We start from the raw sequence: 23,835 nt of genomic DNA, 5'->3' as shown, positions 1-23,835 counted from the left end.
GTATAACCCCATATGTGGTGCAACATACCACAAGTAGTACAAATCTAGGTATGATTAGACATACAGGAAGTGGTATAACCCTGTATATAACAACACGTTTATCAAGTAGTACAACCTCGTACATGAATAAAGATCCGACAAGTAGTATAATCAATATTTCTTCTCAGCCATCCAATTGATATATCAAACAACTAATAAATATGCCCGATCAACCTAAAACCTTCAATCTCCTAAAAGGATTATAAAAAAGAAAATTTTCAGAAGCTCTAAAATTCTCAATAAAAAACCACATTCACCATTCCGAACAATCGATCACGAATAAGAGATAACCTTTCCTTACTAAGCAAATCAATCGTTCGATTCTCGTTCCTCCGTTACCAGACCATGCACCTCATTATTTTCAGAGTGGTACAAGATTCTTGAATCTAGCCAATATTACAAGAAACTAAGACAATGCTGGCACACCGCTTTAAGCGAGCCAATAAGCTTCTTAATCTCTTCTCGAGCTGATATTGTGTCAGTGTAGAACGCAATCGACATTAATTACAATGCTGAAAGCTTTAACGAGCCGCGAACAGGGGCAGCAATAATTACGATATTATCCATGACTAGTTTCCCTTTTGGGAACTACTTGTCTCAGATTCTCCAGCGAAAATCGACGATATTCCCTCGCTGTCCACCTTCCCTTCCGCTTTCGTTCCTCGTGCCCGTAAATCGATTACTCGTCGCCGCCTCGAGTACGGCGTTCGTAAATTAGCACCGGGGCGAACAAGCGTGAGCGAGAAGTGGTTCGACATGATGGTACAAAGTCGAGGGTCGGCTTCTTTACGAGGGTTCAGCCGGCGGGTGTGGTTAAGCGGCGGGCTTTAGTGGCACTTACCATCGCAAACATTATTTTATCATTTTAATGGCTACCGAAGTGTGGGTGGAGGGCGATGGTGTGCAAGTGGGGGGGCCCGTTATAAGAAACGGAAGGAGGAGGAGACGAGGAAGGAGGGCTCCGAGGCGATGAAAAGAAGAAGCTGGAAGAGCGGGGCAGGCAGATACACGATGGATACTGCGATAAGCAAATTCGATACATTGGAATGAAATGAAGAGAATAAAATTTGCTCCTTTGAGAACAGGAAGAAGGGAAATAAGAAACAATCCGGTGAACCGATGACACGACTAGAGGGAGAATATCATTTCATTTATTGGAGCGGTGTGAGTTTGTGAAATTTTAGTAATTCATAGACGTCGAACGAGTGGAGATCTTGAATACTGAATACAATATGGATCGAACACTTGAAATCATTTTCAAACTGAAGAAGAAATAAAGCTTCTTAATCCTTAATGAAAAATATTTCAAAAGCACCATACTTCCAATGATAATTACGCTAATAAAATGCGAAATAAAAAAACATCTAGTCCGATAAAAAAATGATTTCCCGAATCTCCAGAAAACCAAGAGAGTAATAAACACGTAATCGCAAATGTTTCTAATATTCGAAGCAAAGTACCCAGTTGAAGTAGATCGTCGGTCCCAAGAATTAGCAACGATCTTAGCCCAGAGGGTAAAACGAAACCAGCGGGGATAGAATAGTAAAAGTATCTAAAAAGGAGTGAAATCGTGAGAGACGTAGAAAGGAAGCGAAGGTTGATATTGAAGAAGGGAACGACGCATAATTCGAGACGGTGGTCTGAGGTTTCTTCCTACCCTTACTCCCTTTAGATTCCTCCTGCCTTCATCCTCCTTCCTGCCGCCTACAATTGACCCTCGCCCCCGGGCCGCCGTCTTATATAAGATTACGCTTGTTACGACAGTCTCCGCTCGACAAGGCAGCCTCATCCGTCCGCCGGGCGTGTTGACTTCGTTAGGAAGGACGAGCCGTTTTAATTCACTACCCTCTCGAACCCCGTTCCCGTGCCATCTGCACTCCAAACCTTAACTCTCTGCCAAGGCATCCGCGCGCATCTCAGGTTTCCTCTCTCCTTCGACAAAAGATTTCGTTGTTCCTCTCACCCTATGCTCCCTCTGAATTCTCCACACCTACCCAGCCGACCTCCTTTCATCGATTTCCTGGCTCTATTTTGATTTAATGCCTGGTTTTGTTGCACCACGCGGGAACGTCGAAGAGGCATCGACTGAGACGAGACTCTCGCCAAATACCAAAGCTAAACGAACTCTCCTAGGAGGCAATGTTAACCCGCTCCACGACTTTGCGTCGCTTCCTTCGGCTTCTCTTTCAGCTTCACCCTCCCCTGGCGACCCAAAGAACATCTTTGTTCTCGACAGATGACGAGCCGACTTCCGTTCCCAATTTCGAGGCGGGCGCCCTTTGTGCTTCGTTCCCCTTTCAGTCGAGCCCCTTCAATTTTCATCCGTTCATACGATTTTGATGTTCGGCCTGATTCCGTATCGCGAGGCCTCTTTCACCTCTGCCCCCCGTGGAACGATTTTAATACCACGATTGCTCTTGGCCCGTGTTGCGCCTATCTTTAAATACCTTGTCGTCTTTGTCGACCGTCGCGGTTTCTGATACTTTTTAGATGAAGCACACTCAGGCTCCTTGTTTCCTCTGTCGGAACGGCTTTCATTTCGGCTCGAACCATACCTCCCCGCGCGATTCCTTTTTCTTTCGACCTCCCTTCCATCGACTATCTTGGCGCAAGGTCGACTCCTGTCTTGAAATATCCATCATCCTTGAGGCGAGATTTTTTAATAAAACTTCCAGCAGCCGGCTGCCGTTCCTCCTTCCTTAATATGCTCTCATCCCATCTATAATGATCATCTACGGAGCCGCTGATTTGCCTCCCAACGCTTGCTTCTCTGTCTCCCGTCCCTCCCCTGGGCCCAACCCTCCGCCCTACCCCATTACACAGAGAGGATCGATCGATTCCACAACCGGGATCCATTGTGGCCGACACTCGACCCCGGACAATACATCGGCTGGAATGTACACACGTCGGGTATACACGATGGTATAGCATCGCAATCGACGGAGGTAGGGGACGCTGAACGTAACAATGGGCGTCTGAGAATGATTTGACTTTGTGCCTAACAAGAAAACACGTTGCCTAGCAATTCGTGCGGTTCGATCGATTTCACTGTGACCAATCGTGATCCTTTCCACAGTGTTCGTTTAAGAGATTTCGATTTATTTTTTGGGAGTGTAATAAGAAAGAATGTAGTTTAAATTGATGTGGGTGCATGGATAGTATGTGATGGATTGAGGGAACGAGGGAAAACCTAGAGGTTAGTAGGATTGCAAAAAGTTACGCTTTGGGGTGGAAAAGTGAGAGGGTGGAAAATTCTTGTGAGAATGAAAATTTAAGAAATGGTAATTTTTTGAATTAATTATTAGAATGACAATTATTTATTGTAATTTGTGAGAAGCTGAAACTGGGAATTTTTGTTTAAACGCGATTTTAAATTTAAAATGTCTTTTTGTATTTTTATTGTATTATTTTAATAATTAATGAAATTTTAGAGACTGCTTTGTATTACCAATATTATTACATTTTTAATTGTTTGTAAGAATTTCTTTTCATAAAATATTTTTACGAATATTCTTTGTGATGCAAGCTAACAAATTGCATTGCAGAGTGTACATTTCACGAATGAATTTTTGAGGAATTTTCCAGCGCTTCGGATTAGTCGATGGAAATGATATATCGTTGCAGTGAATATTCGGGCGCGGACAATGCATCGCCAGTGTATAAACGCTGTACACACATCATGTTGAGGTGGCGCGGCCCAAAATGATCGCGTCGGTAACCGTTTGAGAGCTATGATTGATTTAATCCCACAACACATAGATCACATATACGAATTTTCAGGGAATCTTCACCCCACTTTCCTTAAAAGTAAATTACAAGAAGTGTATACTTTAAAAATTTAGAAGAAACAGGAAATAGCAGCAATACTATTACTTTTTTACACAGAAATTACAAGTGTTGAAATTTTCCTATTATCGCTCTGTCACGTTTTCATCGCATTTCAGTTTTATTAAAATTTACAACCATTTTATTCGAATATTTTATGATTCGCTGTAACTTTAAAAATAAATGTTGAGAAGTAACATATTTTATGTAACATTTTTACAAGATGTGCGTCTGTAATACGCAAGAAATGTGAAATGTAACGAACGATGCTCCTATTCCTATAATGCATAACTGGTACTGTGATCGCGTCGTAAAAAGCAATTGAACATAACAAGAGGCATTAAAGAGATTTCTCTTTTCATAAAAAGGAAACAGTTCGGTATTTTTTATCATACTTTTAGATGACACTATTTTAAAGAATCATTTTTATTTTCATCATAACTGTTAGGAAAATGAAGTATTGCGTTTCCAACAACGCAATATTTTTATAAAATAGAATATTTACGTCTTTCCAAAAGAAATACTGAAAAGCTTAGTTGATTGGAGACCTATCGAAGCGTCTCGTTAGAACAGAGTATCTCTCATAAATAATCCCATCATCTGTGGATCGATTTCTAAAATTCGACTAATTGAGCTTTCTTAATTTCAGTGGTCTGCAGTAAAATTGCACTGTCTAAAGTCTATTGCTAACAATTAGACAAAACAGCGCTGCACGAAGAAATCTACCGACATCATAATGTTCTCCATCGATCTACAGTCGCAGCTCGTATCACGATCTCTTTCGTAATCTCGACAGGCCATTCCGCTTGATTGGATTCACAATTCAATTATCGTGAGTCCTCGTGACCGACGATCGATGGAGCCATGCAAACGAGCCCTACTGCTCCTCTGCAAAACAAACAGGTAGATACAGTCTACCATATCGCAGAAACAGAGACCAGATATTCCATTTCTCATTCAACAATTCCGAGTCGAAGGGTAGGAATCGTTCTATGACAAGTTTTAATAGTGGAATTGATCAGCAACTCTAGAAAAATGGAAAAGTATTGCTTAGGAAGAATGGTTTGAAGTTCTATTGTTCTATTAATTTTCTCTGTGTTCTATCACAGATCATATCAATTAAAAAATATTATATTCTCTTCACTCTATTAAAAACAAGAAAAACAACTCAAATATTCAATCTAAAATACAGCTACCATCAATTACTTTAATTTCCACTAAAACCTGTTTTCGCGATAATTCCACTGAAACGACGATACGTTCCAAGCACCAAACAAATTGATCTAATATTTCATTTAGAAATTCCTCGATTACCACCTCCTTCCATCTCGTCAATTTTAACGACATCACTCCCTAACGCAAACGTCGGTGGGAAACCAAAGTAGGAATTCGTGTACACCTTACAGAGTCACATATCTTATGAAAAGTATCATTTTCTTGTGCACCCTGAAACGCATGAAACAATCAATCCCACCCATTTCTACCGTCCCGTAACTTTCACAAAGCAAGATGGACGCTTAAAACGTCTGCAACAACCAAGGACCTCCGCAGCAAATTGCCAATTTATTCGATTCAAAGTGTCCCACGTCAAGCACGTCTCCCAGGATTCCAGACATCAAAGAAGAAGCTTGTCGCGTTTCTTCGCGAGCGACCCTCGTAAACACTTTTCGATAAATGGAACCCTGTGTTCCTTCCTATTATCTTTCCGCATACTGTCGAGTGAAATAAAAAATTTTAAGATCATCCCTGGTCGGGATTGCACAGCAAGTTACGCGGATACTTTTATGCAGGCGGCATGAGAAACAAGATAGGAAGAGGCCACGAGTGGATAGGCGAAGGAACGAACTGCGCGGGAGGGGAGGAAAAAAAAAGAAGAGGAAGCGTAAAGGAGGGTGAACAGTTCGGAGATTCGCGGCACTAAAATTTCACGACTACGCTGAGGCAATTTCTACGGATCGAGGGGGTGGCACTACCACGGTCCTTGTCTATTCCTGGCGCTGGAGCAGCCTGGAGGATTTCGTGAGGCCATCGAGAATCAACGGTCGGGAAAATGAGCGCCATCTCTTCCGGAACACGCGCCAGCAGGACGAGGAATTCACGAGAAGGCCGAGTGACGAAATTCCCTGACTTATGCACCCGCGAGGAACTTGCGCGAGACCGCAGCACTTTTTTGAGGAGGGGATCGTTGACACCTCGTTGGGCCTTTTAATTGCTGACGAAGATAATTTATTACGCTATTTATTGCTGGCGAGATGTGCGACTCTAAATTTGAGCAATTCTAGGGGGAAAAGGAAAACACTTTATTTCTACTACGTGAATATCAAGCTTTGGTATCTGAAAGTGTTAATTGGAGGAAGAAAATAATTGCTTGGAATAAATAAGACGAATTTAACCGTAGAAACAATTAAACATTAATATTATAATAGTATAGTGAGAGAAAATATAGCTTTGAGAACCTCGAGAAAAATTTGGGGATCTGATAACTTATTCATATGACTGCTTTCCAGTATGTTAAATAAAGTTAGCACAAAAATACATGATCTAAAGATTAATTCTCGAAATATTGTAGAATCAAGAAAGTGGGTCTGCTATTTTTACTATTAAAGGTAAGTAATTTAAAGCTCAAGAGTTGGAAAGTCAATACATAGACCTTAAACCCGCATTACCCTTTACAAAGGGGAAAACTAAAAAACCAACGCTAATTTGAAAGTACTATAATAAGTAATTCAACGATCCGAGAGTCGATAGAAAATCTTCCTTTTTATAGAGCTAATGATGCGCAGGCACCGCAACGTGATCCCCAATCAGGGGGAAAAGAGACCAGTCTAACGAGCTGGTTCTGATAATCGTCAGTGGTACCGATACGCCCCTAACGTTATGTAATACGCACAACTCAGGCTAATTAATTATGAAGGCGTTCGCGTACATTCAGCTCATGCAAAAGCTGAAGATATTCAACGAATGCATTGTCCACGTGTTCACGCACCGCGTAAACTCGCAGAGCAACAGTCCAATGTGATTAATTAGTGGACGTTAATTGAAAGTAACTCGCGGATTTGACGTATGTTAGGTCAGATAGAGTACACGGTACTTGCACGCTTAATTTGCTAAAGCTGATTCCACGAATACCAGTCTAATTAACGGGTACTATGTCCAACTATAATTAGAGTTTCATAACTCAGAGTTATTCCCCTACTCGTGCATTTAATTGGCCAACTGAATTTTCTTGGAATTCATGTTTAATTTATAACGTTTCAAAAAATCAAGGTTTCTTATCGTTCCTAAATGAGGTGTGATAAATTACAAAGTTTTCAACAATGACACTAGTGGTCCAAGGACTTTATAATTTTGCATAAATATTCGAGGAGAGCATTAGGACATGAACATTTTTATACATAGATCATATTGAATATTCATCAATTTAATTTTCATAGAGTTTAAATAATCTAATATGCCTGTTGAAATTAGTTAAATCAATCTCTGCTAATACTAAGTCAAAAACATTGATCCAATGGTAACCATGTCCTAGTCACTGTTACAGTGTAACTACAGATATCTTAAAAAAAAACCATTCGTTTTGGAATTGTTCAAAGTCCTAGATTAACAATCAATTACAATAGATTTATTCCAATGATATATTTAAACTAAACCGTTCCAGAAATATAGAGCTAACGTCCATACGTTATTCCTGCAACAGCACGATACATAGTACTTTTGTTATTTTTGTTTTGTTTTGTTACTTTTGTGCATCGTTAAACCTCTCCTGTCATCCCCAAATATATTTGAACGTATATCTGAGACACCCTCTATACCCACCGTTCACTTTAACCCAACATTTAAATCATTTCGACCAGTGTAAATTTTATACGGTCAACCGTAGCCTTATCGTCGATTCTAGGGATGGTCAGTTATCGTCATCGTTACAACGGCGTAACATTGACGTTTTTACGGTCAGCCGCGTGCACCAGTGACAGCTGCACTTCTCTCAGGACGAAATGAAACGCTGTAAAAGCGTAATGGACGGTTGGGATTATTGTTCGCCATGGCGTGGGGAAAAATGGCAGAGTTTCTTTGTTTACGATTTGATGTACGCGCTGTTGGTAGGTTGTATGAAAAAAACAGTATGAAATTTACCGATATCCGCGTCTTTTCAGTGATTGAATGGATGAAGTGTGTGACATGAATTTTTATAGTCTTTGCGCCGAATTCTGATACAGTAAACCTAACACATCAATCGAGAATAGGGTGAAACAAGATTACTTTACAGCTACTCAGAAATTTATGTCTAATTCACGAGATGCAAAAACGAACTAGAAAAGTAATCTAAGATAAACGTACCAATAGTTAAACATATCCTAGTACCTAAACAATAATGTTAATTTCATTCAATTTTAGGCTTAAATTCTACTGTATTATGTGTCTTAATAAAAAGCAGAAACTAGTGTCATAAAATACCTTCCTCACAGATATAATTAAATAGTATCCCAGGACCTCGTAAGCAGAGTATCAGAACGTATAATTTTAGGTTGTTTTCTCATTGGGACATTTGACATCTTACATGTTTAACTATTAGAACATTTACCTCAGAATATACCCACGAGTGCAGTCCCATTATCGTAAAACGAAACAAGTCCGCTCATACGGTGAAGAAAAAATATCCTTCCACCCATCAAACACATTTCCAACCCATTAACGAAGAAAATTCACTCTGACGAGAATATCCAGCCGTTCCCCGGAAACACGTTTCGCTCCTCGTCAGAAAGAATCCTCGATTTCCTGGACGAGTCGTTTAAAAAAATTCCCCTGCTCACGGGGGGAATGCAAATTTCCAGGCGAAGCTCAAATTTCCCGATGGCCAGGCGTCCGAAAATTCTCCGTCGCGACGCGACAATCATCGGGATCGCATTACGAGCGAAAGCGAAGGGTGAAAGGAGGACGTGTCGGCGAAGAATTCCCCCGATATATCCTGTCGTCGTTCTTCGACTTTCAGCGGGCAGAGAAAATATTCCATCGAAAAAGAGCGGCAACCGTGTCGCGGGGGTGAGCTGTAAAGGGATAAAGGACCAGGAGATTAACGCATCGATTAGTTCGAACACGGCGGGACACTCTTCGGCACTTTGGCGCCGCGTGTGCGCGCCGCGCTCTCACACGTTCTTTTTATTATTCGAAAAGCTCCTCTTGCGCCGGTGCCTCCATCCAGCTAAACCGACGGGATCGAATACCAGTAGACAGCCAGCCTCCGTTAGGCTGAATTTTCCCTCTGGCATTTTTCACCGTAGACTTGTACGTACGGAGAAATCTGACGGAAATCCCAGGGTATTTTTCAAATCTCCTTCTGGCTCGATTTCGATGGGGCTTGATGGCCGATGAGATTCCCTTGGTCGAGGAGGAGCTGGATCTCCAACTGGCTTTATACCTTATGGGAATTAATTAGGGCGAAAGATATAATTAACATGGGGACAGTGAAGCAGTCGATACGACTGGTCTCAAATTTTTTTAGAGGTATTACTTGATTCTATGGTACGCCGTTTTCGAGATTTTTCTTGGTAAATTATTCGAAATTATTTTACTCGAACAGTTTTACAAGTTCTAATTGTTCGATTTGTAGACGTTACTTACGTCTAGTTTGGCTTTAGCTATTAGCAAAATTCTAAAAATTAATGAGAGTATTACTTCATTGAGATAATAGGAAACTGTAGATTTTCGATTGAAGAAAATTTTTTAATATTTCAAAATTTTGTTTCACCTTGTGCAGATGAAGCTGTTGGATATCAGAGATCATCGACTGATAAGACGATTATAGATATTTCCAGGAGAAATACAAGGGCTTGAATTTCAGCCGAAGGTGGAACAGATAGGAAATGCTCCTGGGAATTTATTTCGCTCGATCGTTGCACGTGTTGCGATAAAGTATTGCTTATTGCATTGTTGCATGTAAGCTGTATTAATTCAGAAGGCAGTATTAAATATATGCTGCGGTCGTAAATAACTGTTTATTACGATACGTGAAATTGAAATAGAAATAAAGAAATGGCAACAGCTTTGTTTTATGTGTTCTATTTTCCTATATGATTGTATTTAAACAATTCCTCCATTTATAGAATTTATACAAGTAAAGTGATTAATAAATTCTACAAGTAAAAGTTTGCTTTTTAAATTCATGGCCCATCTATATAGCAATTCTAACAATAAATATAAAATATCTCTATCTGCAACTTACTTCAATCAGTAACGTATCCTTTCCTCATCTAATCAATTAGTGTACACCATGAACTACACAAATTAAAATAACACAACTGTAGAAACAATTCGGATATTCTCGCAGCACAAAAATGAAAATCCTCCCGTTTGCAATTCCTCAACTTAAAATTAATTTCCGCTCTCATTCTCCGTCAATAATCAAAATTCCTCGACTAAAAACTGAAATATATAACTTTGTATTCAATCCTATGGCACCTGTCCATTTCCCAGAGAACGAAATTTTAATTATCGATCGCTCAGTCATTTTTCCTGTGCAACGATACGCAACTTGGTAAAAAGATTGTGGCATCGACGGTGCATTTCGTCGAACAACGAATTCCATTACGACCGAGAGCTCCAGCCAAACGGCGGAAAAAAGACCGTTTTCCTTTCGCGCCTTTTCATTTCGCCACGGCCGTACCGTCGACTACAATTTATTCGCCCCCCTCCTCTACTTTCGGCAGGATATACAAAATCGAAAATTCATTTTTATTTAATCGTTTTCGTAGCCCGACCACCATCACACCTCTCGGTTCGAACGCTTATCGCTTGACGTTTTCCACCGAGAAACGAGTTTCGAACGTATTTTTGCCTGGTGTATCAGCGCGATCTGTTTCGTGGCAAAGCGCCATTTAATGTATGCCTGGGAAATCGCGAAATAATAATTCATCGGGAATTCACGCTGGCCAAAGAAACTCATTAACGGATTCATTCTTCGATTCAATTTAATCTTCCTAACTGGGATTTATGAAAAACATTTTTCAATGCACTGATGGAACGTGTTGTCTTTGCTTTTCAGCTAAATCCCGAGGTCAGGTCGAGAAATTCCTGTTTTATTAAATCGCGTAGGCTTTGATCATGTGGAATGGCATATTTTAATTTATACAAAATTAATTAGTATGAAATATTGTGTTAGTTATTAATATATAGGATCTTGAAAAGAAGAAAATACTGTGATTGGTTAATAACGAACGTTTTGGAAACATAATCAGCAGAAAAGGAAATATATGTATATGTTAAAAGTATTTTATACGTTTATTTTATTAAAAGTTTCTTCTGAAGAAAAATTATTGCTCGACTCATTTAGCTTTAATCAAATAGTAAAAATTATTCATCGAAAACGTGAACCTTAAAGCAAAGGAAAGAAGTTAAAGCGTTAATGGTTTAATACGTTTAGTTAAAAGTTCTGTAATCCAGCAATTAAATTGATTGCACAAAGTAGAACCACTTTACGCTTGGCGCCACGTGAAAGAAAATATTGCGACTTATGACGTTTCTAAAATGATTCTGCGACCAAATAAAAAAAGTGGGTTAAAGTGCACCGAAGAAAGAGTGTACAAACTCTGAGTCTGGCAATTTGTGAGTTAAAGCGAAAATGGTGGGAAATAAGAGGTAAAGCTCTGGTTGAACGCAGATCGTTTAGCCGATGCAAATCCTTGGATTCGTTTCGTACACGAATAGCGACTACATTTTCTTTTCGAGTTCAATGTTGCTTAAACTACATTTCTACTATAGACGCAATAACACTTATAATACATTTCATCTGGTAATCCGTGAGTAAACTTTTGTCAATGTGACTGAATGATTATTCTTTAAACAGAAATGAAGTAGGTATTTAAAATATCCATATACTAATTTTTATAATTACCTATATATTTAGGAAACTGATTACATATATCTCATTTCTTGAGACAATCAAGATCTACTCAGGAAAAAAAGTGACTGTAAAAATTAGTATTTGTATCAACTTTAAAAGCAGTCCACATATCATCGAATCCGCACAATTCCGTCGGCTGAAAATCCATTTAATTAAAGACTAGTTAAAAAAGGTTTCTCTCTCGATGAAAACTCTCCTCGATTAGCTGCACGATCCATTGTAACACGCGATTCGCTCGAATGCAAATTAAATGTAAATTCCTTTCGAATCGATCAGCGAACGCCGTTCTACTTCTACCTATAACGCGTCAAACTATCCTACGAACATACGAACGATTCCCATAATCGGAAGTAACGTGCTCGCCGATTCCGGCTGGCCCCATCAAAGTCTTCAACGAGAATGTCGAGAATTTTCCTCCTCGAATGATTCCGCACATCCAATTAGAAAGTGTCTGGCTCCCACGATCGTGCCACGCCACGCTTCCTTCCCTCTCTTTCCCTGCTGTCTCAGGATCCCTCGATCCGAACTACATAAGCTCTACTTACCCTCACCGGCCATAGTATTGGCTTTGGTTTGGGGTTTGGTCGCGCCAAGCCGCGTGTTTGCGGTTTTGCTGTCGGTGCTCCGTAGTAGTCATCGACTATATACGCCTCTGGACCGTCCTTCGTGTCCTGGAGACAGGTTCGAGCAGAACACGCGCGACAAAGAGCACGTTCAACGATCGATATAACGATAGATGCTCTCGGGAGAATAGATTGCCTGAGATTAAAGGCGAAAAATAAGTAGATGAGACACTCTTCGATTACGATTTCGAGATTTGTTCTGAAGAAATATTTGTCTTGAATTATTGAGATATTAAGGTTGATGGATATTTTTGAGGGGATTCTAGTCCCAGTTAAGGTGTTTGGAAATGAACTGTATGTAAATTTGGGATTTTGTTTCTGGGAATTAGTAGTGAGAGACGTTTGAATGAAAGATGTGTTGCTGGTGATTAGAGAAATGTATTCTTTCTACTATTTTGATATGCTGATATTTCTGGGTGTATCATTCATGGGATTTTGGAAAATGATATTTTTCAGAAGATCGACTGTCAGCTTGGAGATATGATTCATCGAAGATTGAAATATACTTCCCTTAGCTCACTATATTAGTATTTCTGGGCAAAGGTAGAGTAGTACAGGATATTCAATATTTCTAATTTCTCGAGATAAATAAATGAGTTCTTCAATGGTTCATTCAGAATTTCGTTTATATCTATCTCTACTTAACATCCATCCCGTTCTACTTTCGTGTGGGGTAACATCTTAATAACAGAATCGACAACTGACTGCCAACCCTCCAAGTTCATTACCCATTCCTGTATAAGGGTGGAAGCGAATCGAGGATAACGAACCTCTTGGAAGTCGCTGGAGACGGCGTTGCCGATTCCTTCGCGGATAATCAATTGAAAAATCGTTCCTGCTAATTAATTGAGGAATAATCTGAATGGAACTTAATATAGAATATTGGAAGACCACCGAGATTCCGAAAGGGCGGTCCAAGATGGAGGAGCTTAAAGTTTCGCTAAGAATACAAGGTAAAACGAAGAATGAAATAAATATTAAAGTAGTACTGAGCTTCCTTTAGCTTTTGTTGTAATGAACTTTTGAGAATATTTTTTTCATATGAAAAATGAGGCTTTTCAAAAATAAATAACTAATAAATATTTAGATAATCTGCACACCTTTTTTTAAAGTCTGTATCCTATAATATTGATCTATCATTTTCTAATATCCTATGAAAAAACCTGACCAAGAATATAAAAATATTGCCTTGAAATAAACAGCCTGGTTTTCTAAAGTTCTTCCTCGAACTCTTCGCCAGATTTATAAAAGGAATGTTGACCAATTGCGATTATTCCTACAGCGGTGAACAAAATGCGGAAAATGGCTAATTAGTGACAGTTGAGACAAGGGAGAGCGAAGAATTTTAAAATTACGTTTTCTCGAGAACGTTTTATGCAGCGACAGCCGATAAAGCTAAAAGGAAAATCCTTTGCGACCGACTCGCCTCGCTCCGTCTCGTATTGACTTGGACTCTGGGAGGGATCAGAAATTTTAATATCTCGCTTTAATGGTATTTTTCTTGCACGATGTATCTGAGCTCGCAGACGCCTTTCTGGCGACAATATTCACCGCAGCGGGCAAAGGGACGAGCGAGCGAACGAGAAAACTCGCAAAATACGCGGCCACGGTGCTATCGATTCCCGCCGATGTGTCGCGAATCTCTCGGGCGACGCTTAAGCGTTATTGGTATCATTTGTGATACGTCAAACGGGCCAGGCTACGTAAAAGAAATTGCATTATGCCGCGTAACTTAAAATCTCCAACGTGCACTTTCCCATACCAATTCACCTGGACACTTTCGATATTCTACAGGGTGTTCGCCAACATGTGGGATATTTTTGGAGGATGGGGTCTACATACCTAGGTAATGAAATAAGTTTGTATGAACATGTATCCAGAGATGCTTAGGTTTTTAATAAATTGCAGAATAATTGCACGGAAATGAATTTATATAAAGCATCGCCTAACAGTAGATATTTCTATGCAACTTCGTTCATTTATAACTCTGTCATTCATTTTAACTTCACTAATCTAAACCACTATTCTCTACCCATGTTTTTCTACTGTCACTACCAAACAAAATGTACCTCCAAAATCATTCACGATTTTTCCCATCAATTTGTCATTCCATCCAATCCTCTCGCTTTAGATGGACCGAAAAGGGATTATCAATAAATTCCATCAAAATTCGCGAAACAAACGAACGCGGTAATCAAATACAATTAACTCTAGTAAACAAATTTCACGGCACGCAGAGAGCATTGTGTTTCGTCGCACAGTGACAGAGTATCTCGCGTAAAAGAGTTGGCTGGCGCACATAAATGATGCCATAAAAAGAGAGGGAAAAACAGGGTGGACAAAGAATCAAATGAAATTGTATCGCAGCGAATGCAAAGGCAGCCATGAACCAGCGGCGGCGGAGTGGCGATTTAAAAATTAATAAAGTTTCCGCCGTGGAGGGGTAGGACTGACAAAATAGAAAAGCTAGATTAAAACAACGAAAAGGGGAGGCTGTCCTTCCGATTAGGAAACCGACGCACCCGACCTAGGCTCCCGAGCGACGAAAATTCTCGCTACCGATGTAATTCCTAAGGGCCCGCGTAACGACGAATAAACCTGCACGATATTCCCAGCAATATCGAGCCAGCCCTGTAACGACGCCGAGGTGAACGGCACAGCAATTACTTCCCTTTCGGTATTCGCGTGATCCCGGATGCGGTGAGTGGCAAACCTGATGATCGTAGGGTAATAACGTTGATCTCGGCTGGAGGGTGCGAAGTAGGTGGTTTAAGTGCGTGTTTAGCGACGTTGATCCCCCTGTCGGCCCTTCCACGGGACACTAAGGGCCACTAGGGGCCGCTATACGACTCCTAAGAAGGGCTGCCAGCCAGAGCCAGCTTCTATGGCTCGATATAGAATCACTTCTCGCCGTGATCGTTGACAAACCGCTCGCGCCGTCTTTACGGCGCTGTTACCAGCCCCACGAACGACGCTCAAAGGATCGAATGGGAGGGCGCGAAATCTGGCCACCCTTTCTTTCTTGAGGGGTAGAAGAATTGAGTGCACGGGAGCTGACAGATTTCGAGGCTTCGAAATGTAAGAATTTGATGAAGCTGTTTGCATTGGATTATTGAATCTTCTCTTATGAAGAAAGATGGTATAGGAGGATTTCGGTTAATCAGCTTATGGGGAGCTCATAAGAGAAAATACTTTTATCAAATTTCAGGATTCTTTGTCATGAGAACACAATGTAGTGATAGGAAGCATGGTGGAACCTGTACCATTAGAAATGTAATATGTGCACATCTGTATAGGTATTTGGACACTTTCACATAATTGCAAATGCATAGAATATTGAATTTTGTTTTCATCGATATTTGCAATGCTTATTTTATCGTCTGAGATGAGATTTCTTGCCAATACTATATTATAGAATTCCACTTGGTATATTTTACAAATTTCAATCATTTGAAAGTGTCGAAATACTTATGTACAGTAGTATACCTATGTGCAGTATGCTGAATATGTTGCTGAAACAAATTTTAATCTATAGAACTAAAATAAAAGAAGACTATAGAAACTAAGAGAAAGCTAACAGTAGTGGAGACGAAGAGTCATCAACAGTTCCATTAATCAAGAATTCGATTGCAATATTCCCACGATGCTCCCAAACGTACGAGTGAAATTAAAGTTCTCAAGACGCGCATAGTCTTGGGTATGGAGCAGTGAGGAAAAGCCACCGTGTCGTAAACGCATCAGAGGGTCTCGTCGCCGGAGGTCGACTGGATTCGCAATTTAAGATTCGAGAAACGCCAAGAAGACGGCGACACGACGGCCTCACGCGACGTACGAGTTGGCGATGGTCCAGCAAATGCCAATTCAATCTTCCTCCCTGCTGCGGATGTAAAATTTCAGGTGGCCGACCAACTTTCCTCTTTCGTGCCCTCTCCTCTGGCCACTGCAGTCCCATCGAGTGTGTTTCTTCTACTTCCCTCTCAACGACGAGGCTCTAACGACTTGCCTCGAGTTCTTTAACAGTTGCACTCGCCCAATGAACCAGCACTTCGCTTCTCGGTTTATTTTACTTCTCGTCATTTAATTATGTTAGTCGAGTAGCGAGGCCAACGAGCTTGCTGCATTGTGAAGCGTTACTTGCAACGTGCTTAGTAAGACGTAATTCTACGTGCACCTTGGGAAGCTTGCTTTTCAGAATAGTGAAAATATTGAAGGGTAGTGGTGGTGTTATTTGATTCCTAGTCGCGTTGGCAGAATAGCAACTATTGGTGCAATACTTTAATAAGATTGTTGGAAGAACTCAGAACAGCTTCGTACTATACAATTTGTTCTAATGAACAAACTATTATTTCAAGAAAAATACTGACATAGTTATAGTGTCTTCAACCCTAGAATATTATACTATAACTCAATATTTGTATTTTTTTATATATATTAGATTTGTAGAATTTCTTTTTATTTTAGTTTCAAAAGAAATAATTAAGCCTCAATTATTGAATCTAGCTACAGAATGAAAAATATAAATACCTCCATGAAAGACTATATAAGATACTATATTTCTTATAATAGTGTCTAGAGCTAATGTCATACATTTAAAATTGGTTAACAAAGAATCACTAGTTTCTATTCAGCGCTAAACACTATTCATACCTCGATACCATATTTCTATACTCATAAAGGCTTTGATATTAAATTTCCGCGATTAATAAATTCATTTAACCCAATGCAGCGGAGTTCGCATAGCGAGTTAACTCGTCTTCCTCAATTAACAGGTTAACGAAATACTTTCGCAACTACAGCGCAAGGATCCATCAACAGTTAAAGCTAGTACGCTTGGCTGAAAGCCAATTAATTTATTCCGCGGAGGATGCGCGCACGCCGAATGAGAAAATTATTCAAGAATCCAAAGGATACGCGTCTCTCTTCGTTCGCGGGACTTTCCATCGTTTCCGGACGCGCCTCAAATTTAACGAGCTTCTTCATTGATGAATCGCATTCATCAAACCGTCACACGATTTCAGCTCGATCCCTCGTGATCTAACGACGCCGCATAATCAGGGCGAACCTGGTGTAGAACTTCCGGGGCGCCTTCTGCCACTTACTTAGCATACATAGAGACGCCAGCCCGACAAACCGACGCGTATCTGTGCTTCTGACTCGCGGATCTATTGTAAACTCATAACAGGAAGTGCCCACGAGCAAACAAATTTCTTTTCATGGATTACTATCGTGAATTAATCTTCTTACGACGAATGCAAGGTCACTTTGGCCTTAAATACAGTACAAGATGTAAAAAATATAATAATACAAAAAATACACTTCATGTATAAGGTGTACAGAAAACCAAAAAGAAGAAAACTGTATAATGTTCAAAATTTGCTTTTCTATATAATTTCTTTCCAAAACTAGTTCGTGATAGAAATTGTAGCATGAGTCAAAATGACACTGCATTCGTCTCCCGCGTCTGTCGAAAACCATTCACCTTCCGAGAGTTACTTCACCTAGTTTCGATGATTTTGATACAGATATAGTCAACGAATAAATTGTTCTTACGTTTTATGAGTTCGTTCCTTGTATCGAGTTGCAAACTTATAGAGTTTAACTAGTGTAGGAATTGGAATATTGTCGAAGTTCCATGAAGAAATGACTTGGAATTGAAAGATGTAGATCATAAAAACTGAATACCGAATGCACTTACTTTATACGTTCCCAAGTTCTTGACACTGCAGGCTAGATTCACACTCCGTCCCGCTGGCACTGTGATATTCCCTATTTCATCGACGAATTCTGGGTCCGGGACAGTAGTAACTGTAACAAAAAATACAATACAATCATTAATACAAGCCAAAACTTCAGTCAAATTTTTATCTCAAGATTAAGTAAATTCCCTACTACTATAGAGTCACCTAATCTATAATTTAGAATTTTTATATTATTTGTAAATCTATTACTTAAATATTCAGATATTGCCTGACACTCTGTACTCAGAAACTTGAACCTCGATTTTCGAAAAAAAAATATTTCAATCGACACCCGAGTTACACATAACAATTAAAATCTCAACATCGTTTTTGAGATGCTAATGATTTTAGTGCTCAATATCGTAATGCAAGAATATAAAAGGGTAAAGAAACCACTCCCTCAATTTCCATCTCCCTTCCTTCGTTGTCTTCCTCATTTCAAATACTTCTAAGGGAGCACCAATGCGTAATAACACAGTTCGTTCACATAACGAGTACCCGCCCGTTTCCTTAGTTTCCGCGTAACCCTCGGTTCATGAAATAATGCTATTCACGGAGGGAGACGCAATCGCGAATTTCAGGATGGATGGGTCGCCTCGGTCGGATGGGACTGGTATCTCGAAATCCTGCCGCGGATTCGATCAGCCCCAGCCAAGGGAACGGTCTGTTACTTCTCAGGCGAGTACTGCGACGAGATGTACCAGCGGCAGACTTGAAAAATTGCATTTTGTATTCAATAACTAGGCTGTCAGGTCGACCAGCGAGCTCCTATAACTCAAAGCGCATCCACGCGAGTTCACGTGTGTATGTAGATGCACGCTACCGCCCCGCGACTGATCGATCCCACTCCTCTGTGATGCGACCTCCGCAGGAAATACAACTAGTCACGCCCGCTTCCGGGATGCTCCGTGACGTCGTGATTTGAGAAAGGGAGAAGAGCATCGCGTTCTCGGCGTGTCAAAGCAACTGTCGAGTTCTTTTGGGAGTTGACAGCGACTGGATTCTCGGATCGACGCGTCCCTATTCTAGTTTAGACACTGGAACTTGTCGATTTTTGGCATCCACGAATGTAACACTGTTTTCTTGTTTCCCTGAGGGAGGCTAGTCGAAGCAATTTTTTTGGAAATCTTTTCTATAATGGTTGAGGCAAATCGCAAATGATCTTTGACATTGTTGCGAAGTGATCTTTAAATATGCAGTATTTTTAATTGTAAACAGAAAACGTCATTCTAAAGCTGGGTCTACATTATATGTTATATAACAAAGTTATGTAACTTTATGGAGAACAGAAGAGAAACATATGTATGGCCTCTCTTTTCTGTAATCTGTATAACTTTGTTATGTAACATGCAATGTAGAACCAGCTTAAGAAAGGACTAGTTTAATTCTACCCTCGAAAAATTGAAGAAGCAACTGCTGCAACTAGCAATGACGTGCCAGAATCAAGAAGTCAGTAAAAGAATACGTAAGATTCTGCCAAGGCTCTCAGGAAATTTCTTCAGCAAATACTCAACGAACCGCCAGGCCGATTTGCGAGATACACTTACCGATCCTCTAGCTTCTAATGCCTCTCAAAGTGTGCCACTCAAACGTTATTACGGATTACACGCGGGATATTGGCTCGAGGGGTGGGGAAAGGATGCGAAACGAGAGGTTGGTGGGAAAGCGGGCCAAGAAAAAAGAGAAAGACCGTTATCTCTGAAGAAACCCGACACCCTAAGAATTTTCTTCTGCAGAGAGAGAGCTGCTTACGAGTTCGAACGCCGGTCCTAGTAACAACCCTCTGCCTCTATCTGTGTAACCCTCCCCCTCACCTTTGGTCGCGATCTAACCCTCGCAAGATCCTCTTACTGCGTTCTGCCAGGAAGCAAAAAAGACACGCTCGAGAAACGTTCTGTGCAGCTGTGCGCTGCTTTCGGTGGGATGACTTTGTACATGTATGTTTCTGGTGGCTTGAGTATCGTGGTAAATGGTGGGGTAAAGTAAAAGTTAGGGAGTGGAGAGGGGGGTCAGGGAGTCATGTTAATGAGAGAAGGAGGGGAATTATTGTATTGTACCTAAAAATCTTATTTTTGAAGTGGCAGACGAGCTGGAATTTTATTAGCGAAAGTGGAAAGGTTGAAGTTCTGGACGAGGTGTCTGAGGAAACTTCGACTTGGAAACTTTTTCTACATGAGTTTCAATGTTAAAGCTCGGTCATTGCTGATGGTCTAAATGGGTTCCTAGCATCTATAAGAAGAGGTGTTATTGAGGTAAAAGAGAAACTAGAACTTCAACTCTGAAGCTTTATTAGATAGAGTTTCAGCTCTTCTTGTTTCCTTGAAATTTATGTAAAAAGACTCTAGAGTGGAGATCCCCTTCGAAGACTCTTTCAAAGCTTTAACTTTTTCGCTCTATTTAGTAGACCTCTAACGTCCAAGTTCCTGCCTCACCGCCTTTGCCGTCTCCCTAGCCACCCTCGTCCATAACAAAGTAGAAAAATAAAATTCCTCCCATCCTCTTGTCCATAAATGAAGTAGAAAAATGATATTCTCCCTCATCCCCATCGTTTACAAACAACATCGAAAAATCTCTTCTCCTTCTCGTCCATAAGTACACTTCATCCCTCATCCGTTAACCTCATCTGTGACATGTGATCCAGGATATCAGTGATATATCTACTACCTATAAACTAGGTTTAGATGTTGGAAACTTAACACAAACTGTTTCATGTCTACACCAGATACTGCTAATTAAATTAGATAACTAGTTATCCATAATTTCCTAGGTACATAATCATTTTATTTAATACCTACACAATAGACTAATTTTCGATCTCTCTCCCTCTCTCTCTATTACATGCTTGAACCAAGCTTGCCAAACAATAGCGAGAATGATAGAATGATGAAACTCCTGTACCAGCCCGACGCTTTAAAGCCATCCTATTCCGATAGCATCGCAAGGTGCAACGCTTGTTTACAGCATCGTCCATAAAAATAAATGCACAATGGTGTCAGCTTTGCACGGTGCACGCATTCCAGACACTCTCTATAGCCTAGATTTACGCACGGCGTACATAGTAGGCAAATAAATGGAACGGAAAGAAAATAGAGAAACGCCAGGGGTAAATAGTGACTTTTAAAGGTGACTTCAAGTGACTCCTGCTTGCCAAGCGAAGGGGATGGACGCCACTAGGAAATTCTCTTTGGGCCACTGCCATCGACTTCACTATCTGCAGGGCCAAAGGACTAGATAGTTGTGTAGCTGCACGTGTGTACTTTCCTGCGAGACCACATTTCGAGCTCACTACCACCTTTTGCCTTCTCGCTATCTTCCCCGAGTATCTGCCTCCCTTTCGCGGCCAGACCCACCCTCTGCCGCGAAATCCTGATTTTCGTACACCGTACAGACTGCGAACTTTCCTCGAGAAATCAAAGATTCGTGTGAGAGCTTAAAGCCTGGAACACCTGCTTAACAGGTTCATTAAGAATACAGATTTTTACTGGATTAAGCGCCTCCTGCACGCGTGCCTTTCAGCCCCCTCAGGCAAATCGTTCGCCTTCTTCTGTGGAACTGAGTCATGAAATCAACACAGGCGGCTGCGGCCGCGGAGATTGAAGCCTCGTCTTGGAGTTTATCGTTAGTCCGAGCTTCCAGAGTTTAAGTCGATTTTGGTAACTTACTAATAAGTTTCCTGCCTGAGAAATTGGGAAACTTGCTCGAATTCTGTTTAGTTCTTGATTTTTACTGATCCTCGGTTTCAGCTTTGGAAACGGTTTAATCATTCCTTAAAATTGGGCAGTCGAAATTGTAGGCGAGGCATAAATAACGAAACGAGGTGCTACGTTACTCAGAGTTAGCGTTATATAAGAAAAAATACAGGATTCCTCTGGACTGTGAACCAATTTCCAACAAGCCACCTCTCGAGAATCCTCACACAGTACACTTTATTAAATCAACTAGCTGCACTCATCCCCGCCTTTCCTCCACCCGACGCCCCCCAATCAAGCAAAAGACCAAGTCTCCGAGAAACAAGAACAGACGCTGATCAGTGTCGACCTAGGGTGTAATTCAGCGAGGGATCTTCTTCTGAGCAGGAGCTCAGGTCGGCGAAGTATTAATTACAGCAACGAAAGTAGACCAACTTGAGCGGCGTTCGGCGTGAGATAATTAATATGATGCCCGAGTATCGGCTGCCGTTCGAATTAACGAGCACCGCGAACGAAGAGGGGAAAATGGTCAAAGCGACCGAGAGAAGAGTGCTTCGTCGAGGAAGAGGGCTTCCTCCTTGGAGGCCGCGAACCGCCAGAAATCGCTAAGAGCGGCAAAGAACCAGAACGTGACGCGCGTCGCGGCGATACACCGCGTCGCTAATTGGAAGGGCCTTGAGGAAACGAAAACGCGCGCGATGGAAAAGCTGGAAACGAGGAAACTCGCGGCAGACGCACACAGCTCTGCTGCTCCACCTACGTGCGCCCCTCCGTGGCCTTGCATCCTCATCCCACGGTCGCGCTCCGCGAATGCGACACGCTCAGGTGATTAAAGACCGAGAGATCCCTTCATTAAGGCTCGAGTGGCCCTCGCGAATTTTAATTAATATCTGTCACGACGAGACGATCGCGAGCGTTTCGCATCCGTCTGTCACACCTCGTGAAATTCGTCCCCGACTGCGTGACGATTGTCGATGGTTTATTAATTATAGGACGCCTTCTTTCGATCCGTGTAGAATTGGAGACTCGACGCCCTGCGCTTGGGTGGATTGGGTGATTAGATCAACCGCTCGAGCACAGCGCCGAAATTGGGGGACAGAACGCGTACTTCTCCTGCCTCTTATGGAGCAAGAGTTGTTATTGTTCGAGGAGCACGGCCCACTTCAGTTGCAACACCTACTGGATCGCTGGAGTTTTGAGATCGAGGAAGAGAAATATATTTGGCGCATGGTGAAAGTCAGTGGTAGCGGAGAAAGCGTCCAAGAGGGGTAGGTTGACTGTTTTTCAAAATTCCAATGAAGGGAAAATTTTATGGGGGATGAGTTGGTGATCATTGTGAAGAATTTTGTTTTCTATAGGACTACTAGTGGATTTTGTGGATGTTTCTTTTTTTATATTCGTAGATAATTAATATTCCACCATAGATGAATTCGCGGAACTAAATAACCGAAAAATTAACAATACTTGGAAAACATTTTCCAAGCAAAAATTTATGAAATTAAAATGTTTTAATAACGAAAATAGCATTTAAAAAAATACTGAAATACTGTTTCAATCGTGAGCAATAAATACTGGTATAAAAGTATATAAAAGTAATTGGTTGAATCTGAATAAATCTGATGTAGACTTTATGATTTCGTATTTCTTTGGAAACAGTATTTTCCATAATATTTCCTTCTTGAGTTCTGCATTCCATTTCATTACCTGTTTAATTTATAAAATATTTTCAATAACATAGGCAAATTATCAGGCAATCAAGTTATGTAAGCAACATTTTCTCCGCCATGAATTGCAAAAGGAAAAAATTGGCATTTCTCGTGATGCCGCATTCGAAGCTTTTCCAAATACGAGTTGTTGATGGAAGGAATTGTGTAAATATTACACTTGTAACAAACGGGCGTATTTTCTCGCGTTCCGAAAATGGTATAAAATCAATAGCGTACAGGGCAAAATAATTTCTGCATCTCAGTTAAATATGAAGGAGAATATGAAAATTGATAAAATAAATATCGTTTTGATAACAT

General features: G+C 40.7%; 1 protein-coding gene across 1 annotated transcript in view; it reads right to left on the bottom strand.

Annotated features, from left to right (window-relative positions):
• The window catches only part of LOC143181142 (lachesin), a 245,442-nt gene that overhangs the window by 156,197 nt on the left and 65,410 nt on the right, over window positions 1-23,835 (bottom strand). Inside the window, exon 2 of the mRNA XM_076381397.1 lies at window positions 18,080-18,189. Within this exon, the coding sequence (XP_076237512.1) occupies window positions 18,080-18,189 (110 nt within the window). The remainder of the gene's footprint in view (window positions 1-18,079; window positions 18,190-23,835) is intronic.

This window comes from Calliopsis andreniformis, chromosome 6 (genome assembly GCF_051401765.1).
Source record: "Calliopsis andreniformis isolate RMS-2024a chromosome 6, iyCalAndr_principal, whole genome shotgun sequence".
In the NCBI taxonomy this organism is placed as follows: domain Eukaryota; kingdom Metazoa; phylum Arthropoda; class Insecta; order Hymenoptera; family Andrenidae; genus Calliopsis; species Calliopsis andreniformis.
The sequence above is the reverse complement of the archived record's forward strand: the minus strand, read 5'-3'. Positions and strand labels throughout refer to the sequence as shown.